Genomic DNA, 23,817 nt, shown 5'->3' on the forward strand with positions numbered 1-23,817 from the left:
ACCTTCATTGCTGACAGAATGGATACTCTTCGCTTGCGTTGCAGCATGTGTATATGCTTTGATAAGGCCAAAATCTTGTCCTCTGTCAGAAACACACTTTGCGCCAGAGAATCTAGAAATGCTCCCAGAAGTACCATCTGCTGTGTTGGATAAAGTGATGATTTCTTCCAGTTGATGATCCAGCCGTGCCTTTGTAGGCAGGCTATAGTCAGTTGAAGATGGTGTTGCAAAACCACTGGAGTTCGTGCCAATATCAGGTGGTCATCCAGATATGGCAGTATTCTGACGTCTGAGAAAAGCAGTCATGACTGACATTATCTTGGTAAATACTTGGGGAGCCTTAGAAAGGCTAAAAGGGTAGAGCCTGAAATTGGTAATGCTGCTGAAGGACAGCAAACTGTAAAAATTGCTGGTTTAACACTTCCTGGAAACGGGAATCCGTGGAATTCCAACAACCAGCAGTGTCTCTGAAAAGTCCCCACTTGCTGGACCCAAGCCTTAAAATGGAACACCAATGCATTTCAACTATGGATTAAGGGCCTGATTCAGACCCACTCGCGAGCGGCTGTCCGCTCGCAAGTGGGTCGATGGTGTGCACTGAGCATGCGCACGAAGGAGGGAGCTCTGTCGTGCGCCAGACGCGACGAGCGAAGGAAAGTCCTTCGCTCGGTTGTGTCCGTCAAAGGGGGCGTGCTGTCAATGTTGATTGACAGCACGCCCCCTTTGGTAGGCGTGCCTCCCTGACAGGGGCGTTCCCACGGGAACGCCTCCCGTCAAAAGCCGGCCCACTGACATCACTAGTGGTGGGAGTGATTTTGGCTCTGATAGAGCCTAAATCACTCCGGAGCTTGCGGTTGAAAACCTCAACCGCAGGCTCCGGCTCGCAATTTCGATGGTCTCGACCATCGCGGCCATCAAAATGCATGCTCGTATAGCCTGTGGGTGGTGACCCACAGCTATACGAGCGTCCAGAAGGACGCTCCATTTTCATGGAGGCCGGCCCTCATTCAGAGCGTGCGCTCTGCTCAGAGCGTACGGCTCTGAATGAGGGCCTAAGTCTTTTTCAAGATGACACCTTGGGGACTTTTCAGAGACACTGCAGGTTGTTGGAATTCCACGGATTCCTGTTTCCAGGAAGTGTTAAACTAGCGATTTTGGTGTATTCTGTCTACACCCACCACTTCTGGTACACCTTCAATTTTATTATTGTCATGGTGGATAAGTTTTATCCTGATGTCGATTCATTTAATTCATTCTCAATAATTGATAATGCACTACGGTGGTCCTTCTCTCTCTTTCATATGTACTGGTGTGATATGGGAGTGAGAAGACCCCTGTGGACAAGACGCCTTGGATATTTATAGAAAACAACCCCCTCCTATTGGTACAGTAGTGGTGAAAGACTACAAAAACTTTATACATTCACACTTTGGACGTAACATTAACCACGCTTAACTGATTTTTAACTGCATTTTATGATCCATATTCCTGTGCGCTCTGGTGACTAGTTTTCGTACGTCAAAGACAAACTAAGAGGTCTAAAAAACAATATAAAATAGTCAGCCTAGAGAAAGTCTGATCTTTAGCTCGTTCCTGAGGACGGAAGGACTGAAAAGAAACCTGCCTAACTACTCTGACGTAGATGGCAGACCTGTTGAATATGAAGTCGCCAGAGTAGTAAGTATGTTATACAACTTTGCTCCAAAGAGTACCATTCCATGAAAAAAAGTGCCCTCTTTGATCCTGTATCAGCTTTCCAAGATCTTAACCAAAGGGCCCTGCATGCTTCTATGGAAGCCTTAAAAGCTAAATTTCCAGCATCCACTGCAGCCCCTTGCATATAGGAAGCCGCTTCCCGCATGTGGGAGATATTTATCATCGGTTCTCTGGTAGCATTTGGTAAAGAGTTTACCAATGCCTCAATCCATTCTTCAACAGCTTTGGCTAACCAGGCTCCAGCTATAAGCTGGACGGATAACCGCTCCAGATGATGAAGATATTGCCTTAAGACAGGTTTCAATCTTTTTATCTGTGGAATCCCTCAGAGAAGACGACGCTAATGGAACAGGTAATGTAGCATTTCTAATTAAATTAGTTACATGAGCATCCACAGTAGGAGGTACCTCCCACTTAGCACATACAGTAAGTTGGAACGGATACAATGATTTTATTCTCTTATCTACATAAAATCGCTTATCAGGGTTACTCCATGCCTTCTCAATAAGCCCAGTGAGCTGTTCAGTCACAGGAAACTCCGTTTTGACCACCTTTCAGTGGCGATTAAACATTGGAGCCTTCTTACTATGATCCGGTTCATCATCCTGAATATCTAGGTCTGATTTAACCGCAATCACCAAAGTAGTAACATCCCCAGTAGATGGATGCTTCGAGAGGAATCCTGTACATCGTCAGATTCCTCTGATGATACATCTGAAGCCAAATGTTGGGCAGATTGAGATAAAGACCACTTGTGTTTAGATGCTTTAGTCACTACCGGTCTATCAATATTAGATGGTGCCATACTAAAATGGCCATCAACATCCTTTATTGAGGAATGCATATGAGGTGTAAACATATGTGGACACCCCAGCCAAGGATTCATTGTCGGAGTAGCCAAATGATCCGCCACCTACATCATAAAGTGGGAAAGAGGCAACCCAAGATGGCTCTTGTCCAACAACAGGTAAACCGGACTGGTAAGGTGGCTTTTTATAACAGACATTACACAAACCCTCCTTTATGTTCTGTGAGGACACAAGTCTTACATTATTTACATGAAACCAGCACAGTTGGCTCTCCTGCCTGTTTCCCTTCATCTTTTGACAAATTTAAAGTTAAGGCAAAACTCGCAAAGTTATGTGACAGCCTTCACAAAATCTCAATGAATGAAGTACTCAGAAAGAAATAACAGTGATAGTTATAATTGACAGATAAAAATAAAAACAGTATCAGTCAGCAGCTAGCAAACAGTCACATACAATGCACATGTAATATATAATTACAATTGGCTCTAAATCAACTACAGCAACGCAAAGGAATAGGACATACAGCACCGTATACAATAACCAAGGGAGAGTTATACAGCGGGACTGACCCAGACCCTCCTGAGACCAACAGCTACCGGTAAAAATCAAGATACCCACCATATAATAACATGAAAGTCATCCCAGATTAGTCAGATAAATTCCCTAAACTGTATTATAACATGTGCACATAGCTGAATGCAAGCTGCCTCAAATTACCCTTTAGCCACTTAACACTTGAGGCTGGCGGGTACAAGTCAACAAATTACCGAGAGGAAATAGAACCTCACTGGCATTTGCCCACCCCCTTTTGGTTACAGCTGTGCAGAACAGATTACTTCCTTAAATACCGGGGGAAGCAGCGGGATGGCACCTTGTGCAAGTGAAGCAAGAGATAAGGCCACTACTTGTACATTAGGGGAACGGAGAACAAAGGTCAGTGTAGGTAACAGCTCACCCTGGGTCACTTCAAACAACCAACTTTATATCTGTGTACATAAAATAAAAATATTACATGCTCTCTCATTTCCATGACCTGTACACAAACACTTGGATCAGCACATTTTGCTTTAACACAGACCTCCTTGGCGACTTCTAGGAATCTTCTACTTTACAGTATGGGAAATATGTATAATATTGATTTAGCATTAACACTCACATGGCATGTTATAAACAGACTTTTAATCAAGATAATCAGAACCCTTCCACAATGAAGCTTGCAATATTATATACTAGTATCTAAACCTGGACACAGAAACAAACTCCAGGCAAAACGCACTTTGATGAAAAAGCTAACTATGGTACTCCATACTGCCAACCATGATACCCCAGTTCGGCCCAGACTGGTAAACAAAGTTTAATACCAGTAAATGTAAGAAAGATTAGGATTAGTTATATAACTGGGTCACTAGTATGAAGAACATTCTTTGTTTTATGTACAGCAATTATAGACATACATTTGACAATTTAGAATTCCAGTATAAACCTTTACACCAGTTTACAACAGATTAGGAAGACTGCATAAGAGAGACTTGCTGTAAGCAGTTCTAACCACCGCCTCATAATCCAGATCAGCCAAGCAAAACAAAAACACATTTCTATTATTTGATGGAAAGCAATTTCCGCTTGACGCAAGTCAATCATTAGAAGAAAAATTATATTCTGTAGTTTAAATGGTAAGACCGATTGGTCCAAATTGCTGATCTAAATGAAGAGAAAAAACCTGGACCAATCTGTGCAGTGTAAGCCATGCTGAATGTTGGTGCTGTACAGGCTAGACTCACTTACCTGAGGAAATGGGGATGAGGAATTCACATTGTCTTTAGGGGGGCTCAGAGGAGCATTCTCTCCCGCCGATCCACTCAGATTCTGCGGTTGGCAGAGTTTCCTAAGACAAAGAAAAGTACAGCACTCACCAAAGGAGAAATAATGAAAAATCCAAAACAAAAATAAGATCTAATTTGTGCCATGATTTCCTATAAAATGGTGGTGCGGGTCTCGTCTGAGATGGGGAATAAGGAGGAGCAGAGCACAGGATCTTGCTTTGTTGGTCCAGGAAAATGTCCTGTACATTGGTGTGACTCAAGAGCAGGGCCGGCGCAACCCGCTCAGCAGTTCCTGCAGGGAGGTGCCAGCCTGGAGAGGCGCTGTCCCTGCAGCTGCTGCTGAGACACGTGTTACTGCTGCTGGCTGCGCCTGTCACACTACAGTAGGCTGCCGCTGCCTGTCATACAGAGAAAAGTGTGGCTGGCTGAGCTCTTCACACAGTCCCATCCATAGAAGGGAGGGGGCTGATTAACTAAGATGAGATGATCAGGCTGAACTGAAGCCGCCAGGGTGGACTAGCAGCTGAGCTTCTGCTCCTCCTCTTCAGTGAGTCAGGTTTCTCCCTAGTCATGCTGGGAGCAAGCAGGGACAGTCTGCAAACACTGTTGATTACAGTTGAATATTGACAAGTAGTTTGTACACTGTCCCTGCTTTCTCCCTGCATGACTCCTGAGTACTCCTGACCTCGTTGTCACTGAATGTTATAGAAGGGAGACCGCACTGTAGCAGCCAGCACACTAACTATTTTCTAATTAAAATTTATGGGTGTAATGGGCAGTAAATAATTCAGTGAGGAGGGGGGGGGGGGGGGGAGCATTACCATGTGTGTGCATGTGTCAGTTATACTTGTTGCCGCAGGGGCTGTGTTCTCCTTATGCTTTATCTTTCAGATGGCAATGAAATTTCAGTCACAGGGTCGCCCTATTTAGTGGTGCATTGTTTGACCAAGTTAACTAAAACTAAATCTCTTTAATTGCTTCTGGAGAAGGTTTTTTTTTTTTTTTAACATAAACTTCATCGCTTATTCGCATTATCTTTACTGCTTGGTCTGTGTGGAGTACGGTTTTCATTCCCTTTCCACATTACTATGTTTTGCTAACCTAACATTTCCTTTGGGATGGGTATGAAATGCCAGCGCTCAGAATCCTGGCAGTCAAAATCCCGACGCCAGCATCCTGACAGGGTTAGGATACTTACACCTGTCAGTCGGTATCCTAACCCTCCCCCTCTCCCTCCCCAGTGCCTAAATCCAACCTTCCCCCTAGTGCCTAAACTTATCTTCTAGTATGTACCTGGCATTAGGGAGGGGGAGGTTATGTACATATCGGGCACATCAGCCAGTGTGTACTCGATACCTCACAGCGACATCGCCCATCGGAATTACATGCAGGCCCGACAGGCTATATCGTCAGCAGGGGCCATGATGCATTCAGCATCGACATTTATTATAAGTATTTTTCTTTGGCAATCTAGACACCATGGGCAACAAACATGTAAATGGTAGGAAAGGCTGTGATGCGGTGGAAGAACAGGATCCCATGACTGAAAGCGCGTGTCACACGATTTGCTTACATTTTGGCCTAGGATGATGCTCCATTGTCATCTGAGACCTCTACAATTATTTAGATGCCGCTGGGGGTCTGGTTTCTTATCAGTACTACTGTGACATGTGTTTAAGGTACTACTACTGTGGCATTATGTGTATAAAGGGGCACTACTGTGTAGCGTAACGTGAATAAGGGACACTACCATTTGTCATAATGTGAAAAAGGGACACTACTTGGTGTAATGTGAAGATCGCGCTGTGGCATAATTTAAATTGTGGGTCAGAATGTGTTGTCAAGCTCCTTGTGATAACACTGCTTTTCAGGGCACGCTGTAACTTTATAGAATATGGGTAGGAGGGTCCAAATTTATAGTGTGCAGGGGGGCGCCGAACACCCTAGCATCAGCCTTGCTCAAGAGGTCTGACCGTGACTAAGCACCACAGAAAAGAAATGGCTAAGTATGGCCTAATTAATGAAGTTTTTGTCCATTTCCGTTCATTAACAGAATGCCTGCCATATATTTGATTTTTAACGGCCGGCGATATAGGTAATAGACTGACTTTCAACTTTGGGATGTAGTCGATATCTTGGCTGTCAGAATGCTGGTGCCGGAATCCCAAACACCATTAGGATTAGGCACTAGGGGGAGGGGGGAGGTTAGGTTTAGGCTGCGGGGAGGATTAGGATACTTACAGACAGGTGTCTGTGGTATACGTTTAAGATGCCGGCAGTCACTATGCCGACCACCGGCATCTAGACAACAGAATCCCGGCGTGGGTTAACTAACCTACGCCCGGATACCGGCGCCCAGCATTCCGATCGAAGGGACGCCGGCAGCGGACAGCCACGGGGGGGGGGGGGTTTAGGGTTAGGCACCCCCCCCTGGGAGGTTAGGGTTAGGCTTAGGGGGAGGGAGGGTTAGGCACCCCCCGGGGGAAGGTCAGGGTTAGGCACCCCCCTGGGGGACTTAGGTTTAGGCAGCGGGGAAAGGGGGGGGATTAGGGTTAGGCACAGGGGGGTTGGGGAGATTAGGGTTAGGCACCCTAAAGGAGGGATAGGGGGTACAGTTTGGTTAGTTCATACTTACCTTTCAGACGATCGGGATCTCCTTCCACGTCGGGCTGGCGTTGCCGGGATTTGAACCATGCGGCCGGCGGTATTTCCGTGTTTGTATCCTAAACCTGTCTGGAATCCAGCGTCAGGATGTTGACATGAGCACTTGCATCCCATACCCAACCCCTAACTTTACCATATTTCTTCACACAGGTGGATTCTAAAATTAGGATTAGTCACATCATTTTGTACATTTCACGAAATATATACAATAAAAAACATGTGAAAACAATCTTCCAGTAATAACAGAACACATGATTTACCGGACAAGAATCCTTTTTAGCAGCTGCTGGTCTCCTTCAGAGTAACCAGGCCAGTCCTTCTGCACCTCCTTGTACATACAGTCTTTCAAGGTATAAGTGCAGTCTTTGGCACTCAGATTTGCCACCTGAAAAAAAAAAAATTACATTTTAATTAGTCCACTAATTTAAATAAAAAAAAAAAAAAAAAACACACACAGTAGATCCAGAAGGGTAGAAAATAAAAAGTCTGTATCCAAGAACAGAACAGGTCTTAATATGTGGGAAAATAATGGACTCCCTACACTTGCAAATAGAACTGAAGAACTGTCAAATCTTTGTTCTTTCTTAAATCTGGTTATGGCGTTTGCCTGTATTTTTTACCTGGAGATTTAACATCTTGCCAAGATGAAGGTATGTGGTAATGAGTCATCAGTTTAGGCTTCAACTGATTTTCTTTGTAATCCATTACTATGTGTATGATCTACAAGCCAGCCTAAACTACTAAACTTAATAGAATACGGATTTACATAGGAAAGTCTCCTGCACAAATTTGAAGCATGAAAAACCATGAAGTTCAAGTCTCTGGATAAGGTAAACAGAAGAACTTAATTGGATATTAGTCCATACTCCAAATGAATGAATGAATGAATGTTCAAATATTATCAACAGTTTCTTATATAACGCAGCATATTCCGTTGCGCTTTACAATTGTAAGCATTAATAGAACAAAACTGGATAATAACAGACAGATATATAGGTAGGAAGGCCCTGCTCGCAAGCTTACAAACTATAGGGAAATAGGCATTGATACACAAGGATAGGTGCTATATATTGCATTTTGGTCCAGCCAGAATGCACAGTTTCTTGGTTGGCTGCATGATCCAGTTACACAGGAATGTCGACCAAATGTCATGAGGATGCGAGAGAAGCACGATGTGTGAGATTGTGTGTGGACTGTAAAAGGGGATGTAATTAGATATGGAAGCTATGAAGGTTATGTGGGAGGTTCTGGAATCTGATAAGCTTGCCTGAAGAGGTGAGTTTTCAGGGAACGCTTGAAGGATTGGAGACTAGAGGAAAGTCTTATTGTGCGAGGTAGGTTATTCCATAGAGTGGGTGCAGCACAAAGAAAGTCCTGTAACCGTGAATGGGAGCAAGTAATGTATGGGGATGAGAGACGCAGATCTTGTGCTGAGCGGAGAGGTCAGGTTGGGAGATATTTTGAGATGAGTGAAGAGATGTATGTTGATGTGGTTTGGTTAATAGCCTTATGTGTAAGTGACAGTATTTTGTATTGAATACGGTAGAAAACCGGCAACCAATGGAGGGACTGACAGAGCGGGGCAGCAGAAGAAGAACGTTTCACAAGGAAGATGAGCCTTGCAGCTGCATTCATAATGGATTGTAATGGTGATAGCCTGTTTTTGGGAAGACCAGTAAGGAGGCTATTGCAATAGTCAATGCGGGAAATAATAAGTGCATGGATTAGAGTTTTTGCAGTGTCTTGTGTGAGATATGGTCGAATTTTGGATGTTTTTTTAAATGTATATAACACGATTTTGAGACAGATTGAATATGGGGAACAAAGGACAGTTCAGAGTCAAGGATGACACCAAGGCAGCGAGCTTGTGGGGCGGGGTGGATGGTCAAGGTGATAGAGATACAATGATAGAGAGATCAGGTTGGTAACTGTTATTGGCCGGTGGAAATATAATTAATTCTGTTTTAGAAATATTAAGTTTCAGGTGGCGAGATAACATCCAAGATGAAATGGCAGAAAGACATTCAGTGACACGGACCAATACAGATGGAGATAAATCTGGAGAGGATAGGTAGATTTGAGTATCATCTGCATACAGATGGTACTGAAATCCAAAAGAGCGGATTAGTTTGCCAAGAGAGGTGGTATAGATTGAGAATAGCAGAGGACCTAAGACAGAGCCTTGCGGTACTCCAACTGATAGAGGTAGCGAAGAGGAGGCAGAATCAGAAAAACCAACAGTAAAAGAGCGATCAGATAGGTAGGAAGAAAACCAAGAAAGAGCTGTGTCCTTAAGACCTAGGGATTGCAGTGTTTGTATGAGAAGAGAGTGGTCAACAGTGTCAAAAGCAGCAGAGAGATCTAGAAGAATTAGGAGTGAGTAATGGCCTTTAGCCTTGGCAGTGACAAGATCATTTACTACCTTAGTCAGTGCTGTCTCTATGGAGTGTTGGGAACGAAAGCCGGACTGAAGTGGGTCCAATAAGTTGTGCGAGTTAAGAAAGTGTGTGAGGCAGGTGTAGACAAGTCTCTCAAGTAGCTTGGAGGGGCATGGGAGCTGGGAGATAGGACGGTAATTTGAGAGAGTACTAGGGTCAGAATTTTGTTTTTTCAGAATGGGAGTAATCACTGCGTGCTTGAACAATGATGGAAAGTTGCCAGTATAGAGAGAGATTACAGATTTTAGTTAGGGTTGGGATAAGCACAGGAGAGAGAGCTTTACGGATTTGTGAGGGTATATGATCTAGAGGAGAGGTAATAGAGTAGGAGGATGAGAAGAGTGTAGATACTTCATCTTCGTTTGTGAGATCAAATGAAGAGAATGTGCCAGAGGGTTCAGGTAGGGAATTGAGCAGGTCACTAGCTGAGGAAGAGCCTACCATTTCATTTTGGATCAATCTTGTCCCTAAAATAGGAAGCAAGATCTTGTGCACAGATAGTAGCAGGTGGTTTGGGTGATGGAGGGGTAAGAAGCAGTTTAAATGTATTAAAAAGTCGCTTGGGGTTAGAAGCTCGAGCAGAGATTGGAAATATGTTTGTTTGGCAGTGTCCAGAGCAGTACGATAAGAGTTGTAGATAGTCTTATATGTGAGGAAGTCACTTGGAGTATGAGACTTTCGCCACTGACGTTCAACTTTACGCAAGAGTTTTTGTAGATGCCTTGTTAAGCTAGAAAGCCACGTTGACGTCAATTAAAGAATGACTGCAGGCATTAATTTTTCCTGTCCTTGTGAGCAAACCAACTACTTTATTTAATATTCAGGTGTATTGCACAGCCCAATTTAATTTATCCAAGTTTAACCAGAACTACAAACAAAAAAAAAAAAAAAATTGAGAGAATAAGTCAACCACAATTTTAAGCAAATCTTTACTTTTAACACAAACCGAAAATAAATGCTTTAGGTAAAAACAAGTTATTTGGAATGTGGACAAAGCATTATGCTTTATACATATACAGCTCAATTCCTCGTTGTGCCAATGCTTATCATATGTTCAAAACCACAGATCAGCAGACATGGATGATCATGATCTGTCGTGGAAATTCAACATGTTAAAAATAGACAACTTGCCGAATTTATAGTTTTTGATCTCCCGACCCTGGCAGAACGGGGAATTGTTCCGATACAAGCTAGATTAATGGGCCCTATTAGATTAAGAATGGGATGCATTAAGCATTGCATATTGGATGCAATGCATCCTGCCAAGTCATCGCATGCATACCAGTGTTTAGTAATTATGTGGGACAGGTATGTAAATGTGTTATATACACACACCTTATACACAAAGCCTGCAGGTAATTTTTAACAATATTTTCAATAATTTTGTGGCTCAAACAAAGTTTGTGTACATACATGAATTTCATTTATGTTTCATATACACCTTATACACACAGCCTAAAGGTCATTTTATATTTTATTTTTAATAATTTTGTGCCTTAAACACAGTTTGTGTACATTGAACCATCAAAAATCTAAGGTTTCACCATCTCAGTCACGCTAAAAATATTCTGTAATTCAGAATATTTCGGAATATTTGGATATGGGAGACTCAACTGTACAAATTGCACTAGGTAATGCAGATTTCTGTTTGTACCTCAGGAGGGTGCGAGCAGAAACCCGCATTAAGCGCATTCTCTAGAGTAGTTGCGGGCTTACCACAAGCAGTAACTGAACAGCTCCAAGCACTTAACCCAGAAGCTAAAACCCCCTGGTAAGCCCCACAGCTAACTGTATTACCCCAAGTGGGTTTTATTTGGACCATCAAGGAAAGTTTATGGGATGAGAACGCATGTAACCTGGTAACCAACTATGGATAAAAGCTAAGCAGTTACCATTTACAAGTGCACAACACACAGAAAAGGCATGTCTGGGGCTCTGAAGTCATTGATTAGTGCCAATGCATTAGCATTGTTTAGCAGTCAATGTATCATTGATATACAAAGACAACTATTTAATAAATTCACTATTATAGAGCTCATGCTTCATTTATCAACCACTTTAAAAACACATATCACTGACAGACATTTTCTTGGCTCACTTAATATCTCACTGCTATTTACAGTGAACGTTTCATTAATTTAAGTGAAATTAAACACATTGCTTTTCGGTACGCAAGTACATCCCCACTAATGAATGCATACATCAGAAGACCTGCAAGTAAACAGTACAACAGCAGATTTGCCAGAGAAAAAGTGCATGCATTCTAGCAATTTTTAGGTTGATGAATTGCCAAAGTAAACCAATAAATGTTTAACCAAAAGACATTCCAGAACGTACAGTAATTAACCCTTTAAAGACTGTTTATGGTCTCCATAGGTTTGAAGTAAAACTTTCATGCATGTCCTGATACGCTACCACAAACTGCAAATGTATCCATCCCCCCCTTATAGCCTATATGCAAATCTGCAAGTTACATGATCTGCCTTCATCCACCATTCCTTTTCATCATCTCCTAAATCTTGATATCCTTCGTATTATCCACCACATAACCAACAATGATCACTTTTAAAAGGCCTACACAAAGAAATATTTAGGTTTACACACATATATACATACATCATTTCACCATATGTACCTGGAGTATTGTTAGTCTTAACCATTAGCTAAGATTACCAAACAGAAACAAGCTGCTTCCAAAACAGATGTAACACTAGGCTAAGCTGTATTTAAGATTTGTGCTTTTGATAATTTGCGTGTTACTGCAGCACCCATTAATACTGTAATCACTACAGGACACAACTCCCTCCAAATGAGTTTCCTCTCACTGCACTTATAGTAATGTGCCAGCAGTGCAATGTTTTTAATACAGTAGTCTCAGAACACCACTACACACGAGACATTCCACCTTTTCAAGTAAAAAAAAAAAAAAGTTCCATTCTTCAAAACCAAGTTAATGACATATATTTATGGGTCATCCCTGTGCAAGAGTACCTCAATCCAAAAATTTTAAACCTTTCCACTATACATATACAGATGTGTCCTTGCTAGTCTAGCCTCAATATGCCATGCAGCGCAGTATGCCTAGCGGGAGTGAGCAATCAGGTCCCATGCAACTTTCCTGGTGTCGGGAATCTTTTTTGCTGAAATTGTGTCTAATGGAGCATACGCACGGTCAGATTTGTCAGATGAACGATTGAACGATTTTTGACTGCATTAAAATGAATGGAATCGTCCAAGTCTGACTTCAAACACATCAGATGTCAGATATCGTTATCTGACTATCGGGAATGCGCATTGTTCATTGTCCAGGCATGTCAGATTTTCCTTCAGATAGGAACGATTGAACGATTTTTGAAATAGTTATCGTTCAGAGCTGAAGAAAAATCTGACCGTGTGTATGCACCATAAGGGCCGTATTCAATTAGCGGAGAAAACCACCATTTTTTACGCCATTGGAAAAACGGACATTATCGCAAAAAAAAATAGTGACAATTTTCACCAAAAAACAGGTGAAAACGGCAACAGGTAAAAACAAAAAAAAAAACCTGGAGAAAAAAAAGTTCTCCACACCAGGCGAAAAAAAAAAAAAGTAAAAATACAAAACCCCTATTTTTGACTAAAAATTTGGGGATTTCTTTTAGAACCCTTTGGACACCCCCCCTAATGATAAATTACTGGGAAAAAAAAATTGAAGATTTACTGGAAAAAAGTTGCGTACTTTGGTGAAAAATGACAGCGCAAATTTTGGCCGAAAAAAAAACACAAAACAAAAAAGATAGAAAGCATTTTTTTTTCCAGGAAAATACTGTTCCACGTAAATTGGGGGTACGTTAAAATGGGTGCAAGAATATTCTCGGGTCGTAAAAAAACTATTTTAAAAACAGTTAAAAAAGCGCCTGCTGCAACCGCGTGCAATGTTTAAAACACTTGACGCATCCATACCGCCCATCGAAAAATCAGACCCAATACGTTAAAATCAATTCCAACAATTTTGTTTTTTGCCCAAAATTTGCGTGGTCGTTTTTCACCGAAGTACGCAACTTACAAAAAAATTTTCTGGTCATTTATCATCATCATGTCCAAAGGGTTCTGGAAGAAATCCCCAAATTTTTAGCCAAAAATAGGGATTTTGCATTTTTTTCGCCTGGTCTGGGATGGAGATAACTTTTCTCCAGTTTTTTTTCGCCTGTTTTTTTTAGGGGGCGAAAATGGCAGTTTTCGCCGCTAATTGAATATGGCCCTAAATCGCAATGCGATGTAACTGGAATCCACTAGGAGACTGTGCTGATTAATTCGATGTGACACTTAAATCTGTGGGTGGCAGACTATAAACGGAACTTTGCGTGGAAAAAAGCTGTAGTCTCTGCATTGTACCAGTTTGCCTGCTGATTGAGAGACTCAGTCACAACACAGATATACAAGCGTCACATATTAAATTAATCAGCACAGTCTCCTAGTGAGACTTGGACGCAACTTTGGGGGAAAAAAAAAAAAAAGAAGGACGCACAGCGCTACCAAATTCTCACAGGACCAGGCGCGCAAGAATGCCTGTTTGATTAGACTGTAGCATCAATAATGTTTGAAATGATCACTGCTGCACCATCCACAGGACCCTTTATTCACTTCAGTGCAGAGAACAAATATACAATGACCTGTTGCAGGAGGCCGTCCAGCAAGTCCTTGTCCTGTGTTGGGAGCCCATCTTTCTGCAGTCGCAGAATAAGCTCAGGCTTCTTGAATGGTTTAAGAGCCAGTAAATGCATCACCCTGTCTTTGAAGGGTCGCTGAGAGAGATTAGTGGCGCTTTTCTTCATTGCACTGGCCAGATTGACTGGTGTAGGCCGCTTCCGAGTCGGGACAGCATCAGGGACACCTGGAGCAGGTTTTCTGACCTGAACTTTTTTGCCTGATGGAAGAAATAAAGTCATTAATGAAACGTACATTAGAAGGAATAAATGTCTTTTTGGAGTCCCGACCTTATCAAAATAAAACTGGTCACTCCATCAATATCACTAAATGCCCTTTTAGTAGCTTGATACTTTAGCTAACCTTAGCATGTTCATCAAATCTACAAATTGCTCTTCTATCTGGTCTACTCCTTCAAGATCTAGCCTACTGACCCTCTGGATATAAATAATGTTTTTGCAATACTCTGCATTTACTCAGAATGCTAAACACACATCGCCCAGAGAAGTGGATAGGCAGACTATCTGTGAAATAACTTTGTGAAGAAAACAATCCGCTTTAACGTAGTGGCCCTGTTTTACAGACTGCTGCAGGGCAGAGGTGTGAGCTAAATGAGGTTAGGGCATGTCTGATCAAACACAGAAATAAAATGCACCTAGATTTACAGAGCAGCACATCAAATAGTTCATTATGCAGGGGCAGACTGGCGCAGCGGGGAGTCTGGGTTATCCCTGGTGGGCGCTGCTGCCTCCAAAGATCCATCCCCTGCCATAGAGGGGTGGGGTCAAACGTTTGTTGCATCTCCAGCAGCACAAGTTGTCAAAAAATTCTGGGGTGTAATATTTGCTTATTCAAGTGTTATGATCACTAATGCAGCAATGTATATTAACTTTGTCCTGCAATGTATTGTACTGTAAGTCACTTGTTGTTTGTTCAGTTATATATCTATGTACAGCGCTGTGGCATCATATAAATAAAGGATAATTATGGGTGGATATGGTTATTAGTGAGTATATGGAAGTTGTTTTGGAGGTATAGTGGAGGGGGGGGGGGGGGTGAATTCATGTGTGAGCTTATATTTCCCATATAAACATACAGTTCTACACAGACAGACACTCGCGTTAAGGGTTCCATCCCGCCACTACATCAGCTCTTTTTCCACTATTTACTTTTCCAAGCCCATCCCTGGTGCAGCATGGTCCTCTACACCTGTCTATTCACACAACCATCAGCCATAACCTTAAAACTAGCTGCCTAATAATGTGTAGGTTAGCCTCCTGCCTCCAAAACAGTTGAGGCATGGACTCCACAAAACCTCTGAAGATGTCCTGTGGTATCTGGCACCAAAACATTAGCAGCAGATCTGTAAGTTGAAGGTGGGGCTCAATAGCTCGTAATTGTTGTTCCAGCACATCCCACAGATGCTCGATCAGATTGACATCTGGGGAATTTAGAGCCCAAGTCAACTCCTTGAACTCGTTATGTTCATCAAACCACTCCTGAACAATTTTTGTTATGTGGCAGGGCACATTATCCTGCTGAAAGAGGACACTGCCATCAGGGAATACCGTTGCCAAGATGATGTGTACTGTAACAATGATTAGGTGGGTGGTAGTTGTCTTGTAACATCCAAATTAATGCCAGAACCCAAAGTTTCCCAGCAGAACATTGCCCAGAGCATCATGCTGCCTCAGTGGGATTGCTTTTTTTCCCCATAGCGCATCCTAGTGCCATCTTTTCCCCAGGTAAACGACGCACACAGCCATCCACATGATGTATAAAAAAAAAAATACATTCAGACCAGGCCATCTTCTTCCATTGCCGAACTCTGACACTCGCCATTCGCATGTCCATTGTAGACACTTTTTCAGCAATTTGTGCTACAGTAGCTCATCTGTGTAATCAGTCCAGACAGGCTAGCCTTTGCACATCATGCTCATCAATATTCTTTGGAAGACCATGACCCTGTCACCAGTTGTCCTTCTTTGGATCCCTTTTAGTAGGTACTAAACACTGCATACGGGGAACACCCCACAAGACCAGCCATTTTGGGGATGCTCTGCCTAACAAGTATGTATGTACATGCCAAATACAGAGGATAATGAACGCTGCAGTATATAGTAGCAGTATGTAGTTGATTGTTTTACTAAGCAGATACCATATGCGTGGATAACAAAAAAACTTGTAAGCATGACAAAATTACAAAACTACACTGCAAAATCCCCCTCCGGCTGGAGGAGCATATTCGCAAGACCTGGGATTATCCAGAGTACCACAAAACCTGTAAAGCAACCGGGCACCCAGGAACACAAATACGATGAGTTACAAGTCTGGAACACCCGACAAGCAGCCGAAGACAGACTCTGCCCATAAAACTACAGTGAATCTCTGTGATATGGCTACTGAAGAACTAGCTCCATTAGAACTGCACAAGGGGCCTATTAGCACACACCAAGGAGGAAAAAAAAAAAATCTAATTAGGAAGAGCAAGTGTTACCAACACAGCCACTACAGACTTGATCAATGCACCACACGTGTTACAGAAAAGTACTACCGTTGAAAGCATCTCCACACAGACCACATCTAGGTCCGCAATATGCACTGACCATGGACTTAATCTTGGGTAAAACTGAGATGTGGGATGCCGCTCTTTGGATTTTAGACTTCGCAACATCCTTGAAGCAGACTTTACCATTTAGGGGGAAATTCAATTAGCACTGAATTTACTGGGTGTGGAAAAGGGTGGTAACCTTTGACGCACTGAGCACCTTTTCCTCGCTCCGTAAATTCACGTTTAACGGGCGTTAACCCATAGAATTCAGGAGAAGTTCCCAGACCTGTGTGTTAACATTGTCGCGGCACCCAAAAAAAAAGGCCACTTATCAGGGATTTCTATTTAAAAAAAACAAAAAAAAACCCCACCTGTTAACTGTAGCCTGCATGCCGGGGGATCAAATAGCCGTGGGATGCAGCTAACAGAATTCCCCCCTTAGTGGTCCTACTCCATCACATATGGTTTAATTTCCTGCATATATGAACCCGCTTACTGTATTTTTGTTGTTCTGCTTTGCCACACAGTGTACAAGTTTGATTGTGATCTGTATATATGGTATCAACCTAGTAAAACAATATCCACTATATAATGCCGCGTATCTTGTGTCACGCACCCACACAAAAGAGTTAGTGCGGTTCTATTACGATCTAATTTCATACACAGGTTGGGCAACCTTTGTGATCAGCTGCTCAGAACATTCAACCCACTATGAACAGTTCCCAAGTGTGCAGGTAGTCCATCTACTTTAAGATCCAAATGATTTTGATGCATTAACGGCTATCAAAATGCATACGTCCCTTCAGTGGGCCCTTGCCGCTGCATTTCCCTAGTGGGTACTTCATGCCTCAGTCAGACAGTCATTATGTGAAGAACATTTTTAATGAGATAAATAGGAAGAGTGCATGTTCTTTTAAGATTGTCCAGGTTAAGTACTACCATTTCTAGTCATTTTTCCCATCACCTCTGAGCTGGCAAGATTAGGTCAGATTATTCTGTATTTACAGGAAAGAAAATAAGCATCTTTCAGTTGCACTTCAGTAGAGAAGTGTATTTCAGGAGCAAATTATTAATTTTGAAATGTTTAAACTGAAATCTAAAATAACCCTTTCACTTCTAGGAGAAGAGCATTTCGGTTTTGACTTTGTTTCGCCAAATTAGTGCAAGTTCGGATTTATCATATTGGCTATCCAAAACATGTGATAGCAGGATAGCCAATAAGATGCAGTTTTTGAGAACTAAGCAAACGAGTAAAACCGAACCGCTAATCTCTAATTTCTATGATGCCACAAAATGAACTGAAATTCTATTTTTTTACTCCTTATTTTAGCAATCTTTTAGTCTTCAGAATTTACTAAATAAAATGTGATCAATTGTTTATTTTGGTCTTTTAGAACATGGCTTGAATTATTTCCCTGTGTTTGATTCTCCAATATATTCCTACAAATTCACTTGTCCCTTTGCTTATTGCAATGTCACATTACTCCTGACAAAGTTTCCAGTTAATGTGTGTTCCAGCACTAGCAGCTTGGTAATCTTCCAGTTCCCTGGGGCCAAAAGACATAGAACAGCTCAGTACTACACACTGTATAAATGTGGGCAGGCAGCCAAGCAGTGCTGTCCAGTGATGTCATCTGGCATGTGCAGAAAGCGTACAACTTCAGCGTACGCGCAGGGATGGTTGTGGGGTGAGGTCATACTAGTAGAATCCCATCAACAGGATTTAAGATTGGGGTGATCTAATCTAGCCATATGGATCACAAAATCACATGGACCTCTATCTGTAGCCAAGGTGGTACAGACATTTCTTAGTAAAGAACACAATCAGCAAGACTATAAACCTTCAGAACTATGTAAAGCCAATTAAAATACTAATGTTTAGGAAGAGTTTCATTTGCTTCAAACATTAATTCACAGATTCTAAAAAAAGACTTGCTTTTACGAGGAATTTCCCCCTTCTTGCAAAACTGTGCTAGCAACTTCTGGCCTATGAAACGATCCCTGCAAAAAGTAATTTATTACAGCAAGCAAATTTTAATTATATATATATATATATATATATATATATATATATATATATATATATATATATATATACACATATATACATACACACACATTATATATATACACACACACATATATATATATATAGATATATATATATAGATATATACATACATACACACATATATATATATATATAGATATATACATACATACACACACATACATACACGCACACAGACACACATACATACATACTCGATCAAAAAGTATTTTATTGCTAGCAGCTAAATTCATCTATAATTCTTAGATTTTATTAATTCAACTATAATTGGCAAGGAGGGCCCTTGTTTAACAATGTTGTATTCTTTTAGCTGCTGCATTTCAGGGGGACAAAGTCACAGATAGACACACAGGTACTTAGAATTATTAGTATTGTTTTGTTTTTAAAAGTCAGTTTCTGCAGCACTGTATAAGAAATATACATCATAACACTGTAGCTGGACTTAAGACTTAAATCAGTGAAAGTTGCTATATCTAGGAACACACAGCAATAAAATGGCAGACTAGGTAAGACGAGGACGCAAGGCGAAAGTAATGCAACTCACTATCTTGTAGTGCAAGCAGTGAGAAGTTGCAGGAGGATAAGCAGCTCAGCACTTGATGAGCCTGTACCCAATTTAAAGGCTGAGCATATAGTATTACATTGGAGATTGGGATTTGTAGACAAGACGATGAGCATTGGTGACATGAATAGTGCAAAGTGGATAACAAGAGCAAAGATAGGGCTCAGCTCATGACCGCTTACATACGAGGGATGAACAGACAGTGGGTGAAATGGGAAGAGGCAGCTCAGGGAAGGAGAGGTAAGTGAGATTTTGGAGAAAGGCTGGAAGGCTTTAATGCAAAAGGTGTGTTTTGAGTGCACATTTGAAGCTAATGAAACTGGCAGAAAGTCTGCCTTGGAGAGGGTGAGATCCAGAGGAGGGGAACGGAGCAGGAGACATCTTGGAGGCAGGAATGAGAGGAGGTTGAAGGTGAAACTGTAAACCATCCATGGAAGAGTGGAGGGATCGAGAACAGAAAGCAGGTTAGAAGTGTAGTAGTGTGATGAGTGACAAGGCCGTAACTAGGGTGGCATGGCTGGTGCCACCGCACAAAGTGCAACAGCCCCAAAAGCGGAACACCGGCTGCCCACCTCACACTCTCTCGCTCTCTACGCTGGCGCTGGACAGCCATGGCGCCCAGCAGTGTATAAAAGCAGAGGACAGTCAGCGCACTGCAGCCTCCTCCATGTGACACGGACTCAATCTGAGTCCCCGCCTCATGGGTCCCGGCAACCTAAAGCCCTGGCTGCATCTATTGGGACGGGAGAGATTAGTCATTACATCTCCCCGCCCAAGGCTCCCACAGTTCCTTGAGTGAAGTTCCTCCTGAGGAGCTGCTGCCGTTGTGTAAGTCGTGCAGAGAACGGCGCGCTGCGCAGCAAGTATCGTGGCTCTTTGTGGTCAGTGTACACTGGAAAGAACCTGCCAGGTAAGGTCACCCCCAACCCTGCATTGCTACTACAACATGTGCAGCAGTAGAGGCAACGAAGGTGTGGGACTACAAGTCCCAGCAGCTTGCCTTAAGCCTGGTCTACACACAACTCGATGACTATAAGCACAGCTAGCAGACACTCAGCCACCAGCACAATGGTACTCCGTATTAGTAGCCACATAATAAGCACCAGGGCTGTAACTAGGGTGGTTAATTACTACTGTGGTCATAATGTGTAAGGGGCATTACTACTGTGCGCATAATGTGTGAGGGGCACTACTACTGTATAGCATAATGTAAATTACTATGTAGTGCAGTGTGGCGTTATGTGAATTGGGGGTACTATAGTGTGGTCACACCTGCGACACACTGTCCCTGTTTACTATATGGGGGGGGCAAATGCTCTGGCACAGGGCACCAAAATGCCTAGTTAAGGTTCTGGTGAGTGATTAAGAGCTGTATATGACAGATTGTAAAGGGATATAGGGAGCTAGAGCAACAGGTTTCAAAAGGAGAGGGGTGCACGCAGATGAAATTGAGATGAGAAAAGGTGAGGTCAGGGTAGAGATGGGGTGGTTGCACTAGTGAAGCTGGGAGATGAGTGCATGGATGACAGTTTTGGTGTCCTCAGGGGTGAGAGTGATCCTAGAGACGCTGCAGATGTAGAAATGGCAGATGTGAAAGATTTTGAATGTGAGGCGTAAAGGAGAGGGAGAAGTTGAGGATAAAACCAAATAAGCAGACTTGAGGGAAAGCAGGGAGAAAGTGGTTTTGGTCATATTTAGTTTGAGATAGTCCTGGGACATCTGGATGAGATGGCAGAAAGGTTGTGGAGTTAGAGACCAAAGTTACCTATTAAATAGATAAGCGAACCATGAAAGGTCTAGAAGGACACAGATTTCGTCCCTATTGATGGTGGAAAGGAGGGAAGGGAAGTAGAGGAGTAAGGGTAAGGTATAGCTGACTGGTGGGACGATATGCCCTAATGGATTATGTCAATCTTGAAAGTGGGTAGAGGAGTAAAATTCAGAAAGGGAGGAGGTGTAGGGACTAAGTTAATGGTGGAGAAGTAGTGAGGAGGATTGGATGTAAATGAGAGAGACATAAGACCACTTAATGTGGGTTAGGACAGAGGTGTAGTAAGTATGCATTTGAAATGGAAGAAATCAGTGTGAATGAGATCTCTAGCACTGTACAGTAGTGTGGAAGCATATCTGAAAGCAGTGTGTGAGCTTAGAATGCCAGAGTTGAGGTGTAGACCAAACTCAGGGCATTATTCAGCAAGGATCGCAACTGCAAAGCTGCACGCAGGCTATAGATACATGATGTATGCACGCAGGCAGCTTTGCAATTGCGATCCTTGCAGATATAGTAATGCACATGAGGCATCACGCCTCCTGTGCATTACTAATCCGAGCTGTGTTGTCCAACGCAGAATCAGATATTCTGTGTAACATCGGCCGGCTAAGGTGACCCATGTCCCCCCCCAATGGTGGTGACACGCTTCCGCCGCCCCCTCCCTTCCCACAAACTGCAGCAGTGTCAGTGACAGTCTGCGAGCAGCATCGCATACCCGTTCTGCACATGCGCAGAACGGGTCATGCACCTGCGCAGATTCCCGAACAGTGCACGCTGAATCAGGCCCTCAGTAACAGCAGTGTAACAAAGTCAAGTGGAGGGTGGTGTTGTAGAAGGAAACAGCATGTTCAGGAGAGGGTGGCGATAGGAGATAGTCCAGTGATGAGGGAGAAAAGGGCAGGGCCAATGGCATCACAGTTACGCTTAGTAAGAGGAAGACTAAAGAAGAGAGGGTGAGTTGTGCCGCGTACACACTAGATTATAAAGGCGAACGATAACCATCGTTCAACGATATATTGTTCATATCATCTAGTGTGTATGGTCCGAAAAACCAATGATGCATGCTCCAGCGGCACGATAACGATGTCTGCGGTCATCCGAAGATGCAGGTTAATCTGACAATATCGTCAGGAACTGCCTGTTCGGTAATGTGGCAGGAAGAAGTCACTGAACGAGATTGTTAGCGATATCGTTTAGCGTGTTATTTGGCCGGCAGTTCAAAGACAAACACAAATGATACTGCTCATGGAGCATATGAGCCTTTAGTGAAATCAGACATGATACAGTGTTGGGAGAAGACTAGATTCTGGATGTGACTGCTGGAATGGGAGGAAGAGGATGTTCATTGAATACAGTCAAGAGGGAGAATAGTTTTGAAACAGCAGCATCTCTGGGTTTGTCAAGTGGGACGTTAAAGACACCCAGTCATCCCTTTAATTTGGGACACATGAATTACAGATTCTGTGACTGGCTGACTAAGGCCCGTTTTCAATTAGCCACGAATAGCCGAGATGTTTCATTGCCTTCACGTGGAAGTGTTCTGAAAGCCCTAATAAAAAGTGTTTTGTGTTCTTAAAGTGCCAGAATTGGCTGTTCTATGCTTATATGCATAAATGTTGAAAAATGATAGAAAGCAAAATTCTTTTGGGCAAAATAAGTACAGAGGTCAAATTTGGAGTACATGAAAATGGGTACTAGCATATTTTGATGTCTCTAAAGTGAAGATTTAAAATCTCAAAAATTCACCTGCTGCAGCCTCGTGCAAACCCAAAAACACCTGTCCCATCCATATAGCCCCCCAAAGTACAAGGCTACCCAATTTACACATTTTCCAAAACTTTTATTTTCTAAAAAAAAAAAATGTTTTTTGGACTGTTTAGTCATTAGGGAAGAAAACTTCTCCAAATGGCACTTTTCATGGCTAATTGAATACGGCCCTAAGTCTCCATTTCACCTGGCTTTAATCAGCCACAGAACCTGCTTAATTCACGTGTGCCAAATTAAAGTGATTATATTGCAAGTCTTCGTATAAGGGATGGTAGGTCAAGGGAGAGAAAATTGGTCAGGCAGGCAGTTCAGTTATCTAGTAAGTAGGGCCAGGAGTATGGCAGAAGGATACCCATAACTCCAACAAGAATATATTTAGAGAGTAAGAGAATGATTAGACCACTGTGCCATAAGTGTATAGCTTTTTAGGGCTGAGTCAGAAGAACCAATTTGAAATAATAGAACATAAAAACACACATACCTCCATACCGGCCACCCATTTTGATGACAATGGCACTCCTGCTCTTGTTCTCCTCTTCAGCCTGCGCCATGCTCTGCCGCGCTTTCTGATAGGAGTCGTCTGTGGCACATACAGTGATTTTATCCTGGATGCTGCCCAGACAGTCCAGCGTGATATTTCCATTGCTAGAGTGAAAGTTTAAGATGTTACAAAAAAATAATAAAATCAGATAGAAAGGTGTAATTCAGAAGGTTACCCACTTGGTTTCCACTTTCTGCATCATCAGCAATATAGGATACAATGATATAAAAATATAGATTTGATAAAAATAATGAAGTCTAATTTTCAGAAAGCTTGACTGAAAGAATAGCTTATTTAGAAGCTGTAAAAGTGATCACAGCAAGGAAGCTAAATGGCTTACGCAAAGCACCAATTAGGTGGGCCAAATATTTCTCATTTGATGCTTGCTTTCAGATCGTGCCGCAGAGAAAAGTTATTT

The 23,817-nt window shown here is 42.4% G+C and overlaps 1 protein-coding gene across 1 annotated transcript in view; it reads right to left on the reverse strand.

The window, feature by feature from the left end:
* Positions 1 to 23,817, reverse strand: part of ELL (elongation factor for RNA polymerase II) — a 106,919-nt gene that overhangs the window by 21,334 nt on the left and 61,768 nt on the right. Inside the window, exons 4-7 of the mRNA XM_088468947.1 lie at positions 23,340 to 23,503; positions 14,103 to 14,356; positions 7,273 to 7,397; positions 4,311 to 4,410 (exon numbers count right to left, since the gene is read on the reverse strand). Coding sequence (XP_088325073.1) covers positions 4,311 to 4,410; positions 7,273 to 7,397; positions 14,103 to 14,356; positions 23,340 to 23,503 — 643 coding nt within the window. The remainder of the gene's footprint in view (positions 1 to 4,310; positions 4,411 to 7,272; positions 7,398 to 14,102; positions 14,357 to 23,339; positions 23,504 to 23,817) is intronic.

Source organism: Taudactylus pleione, unplaced genomic scaffold, assembly GCF_031769625.1.
Source record: "Taudactylus pleione unplaced genomic scaffold, aTauple2 ptg000087l, whole genome shotgun sequence".
Classification (NCBI taxonomy): domain Eukaryota; kingdom Metazoa; phylum Chordata; class Amphibia; order Anura; family Myobatrachidae; genus Taudactylus; species Taudactylus pleione.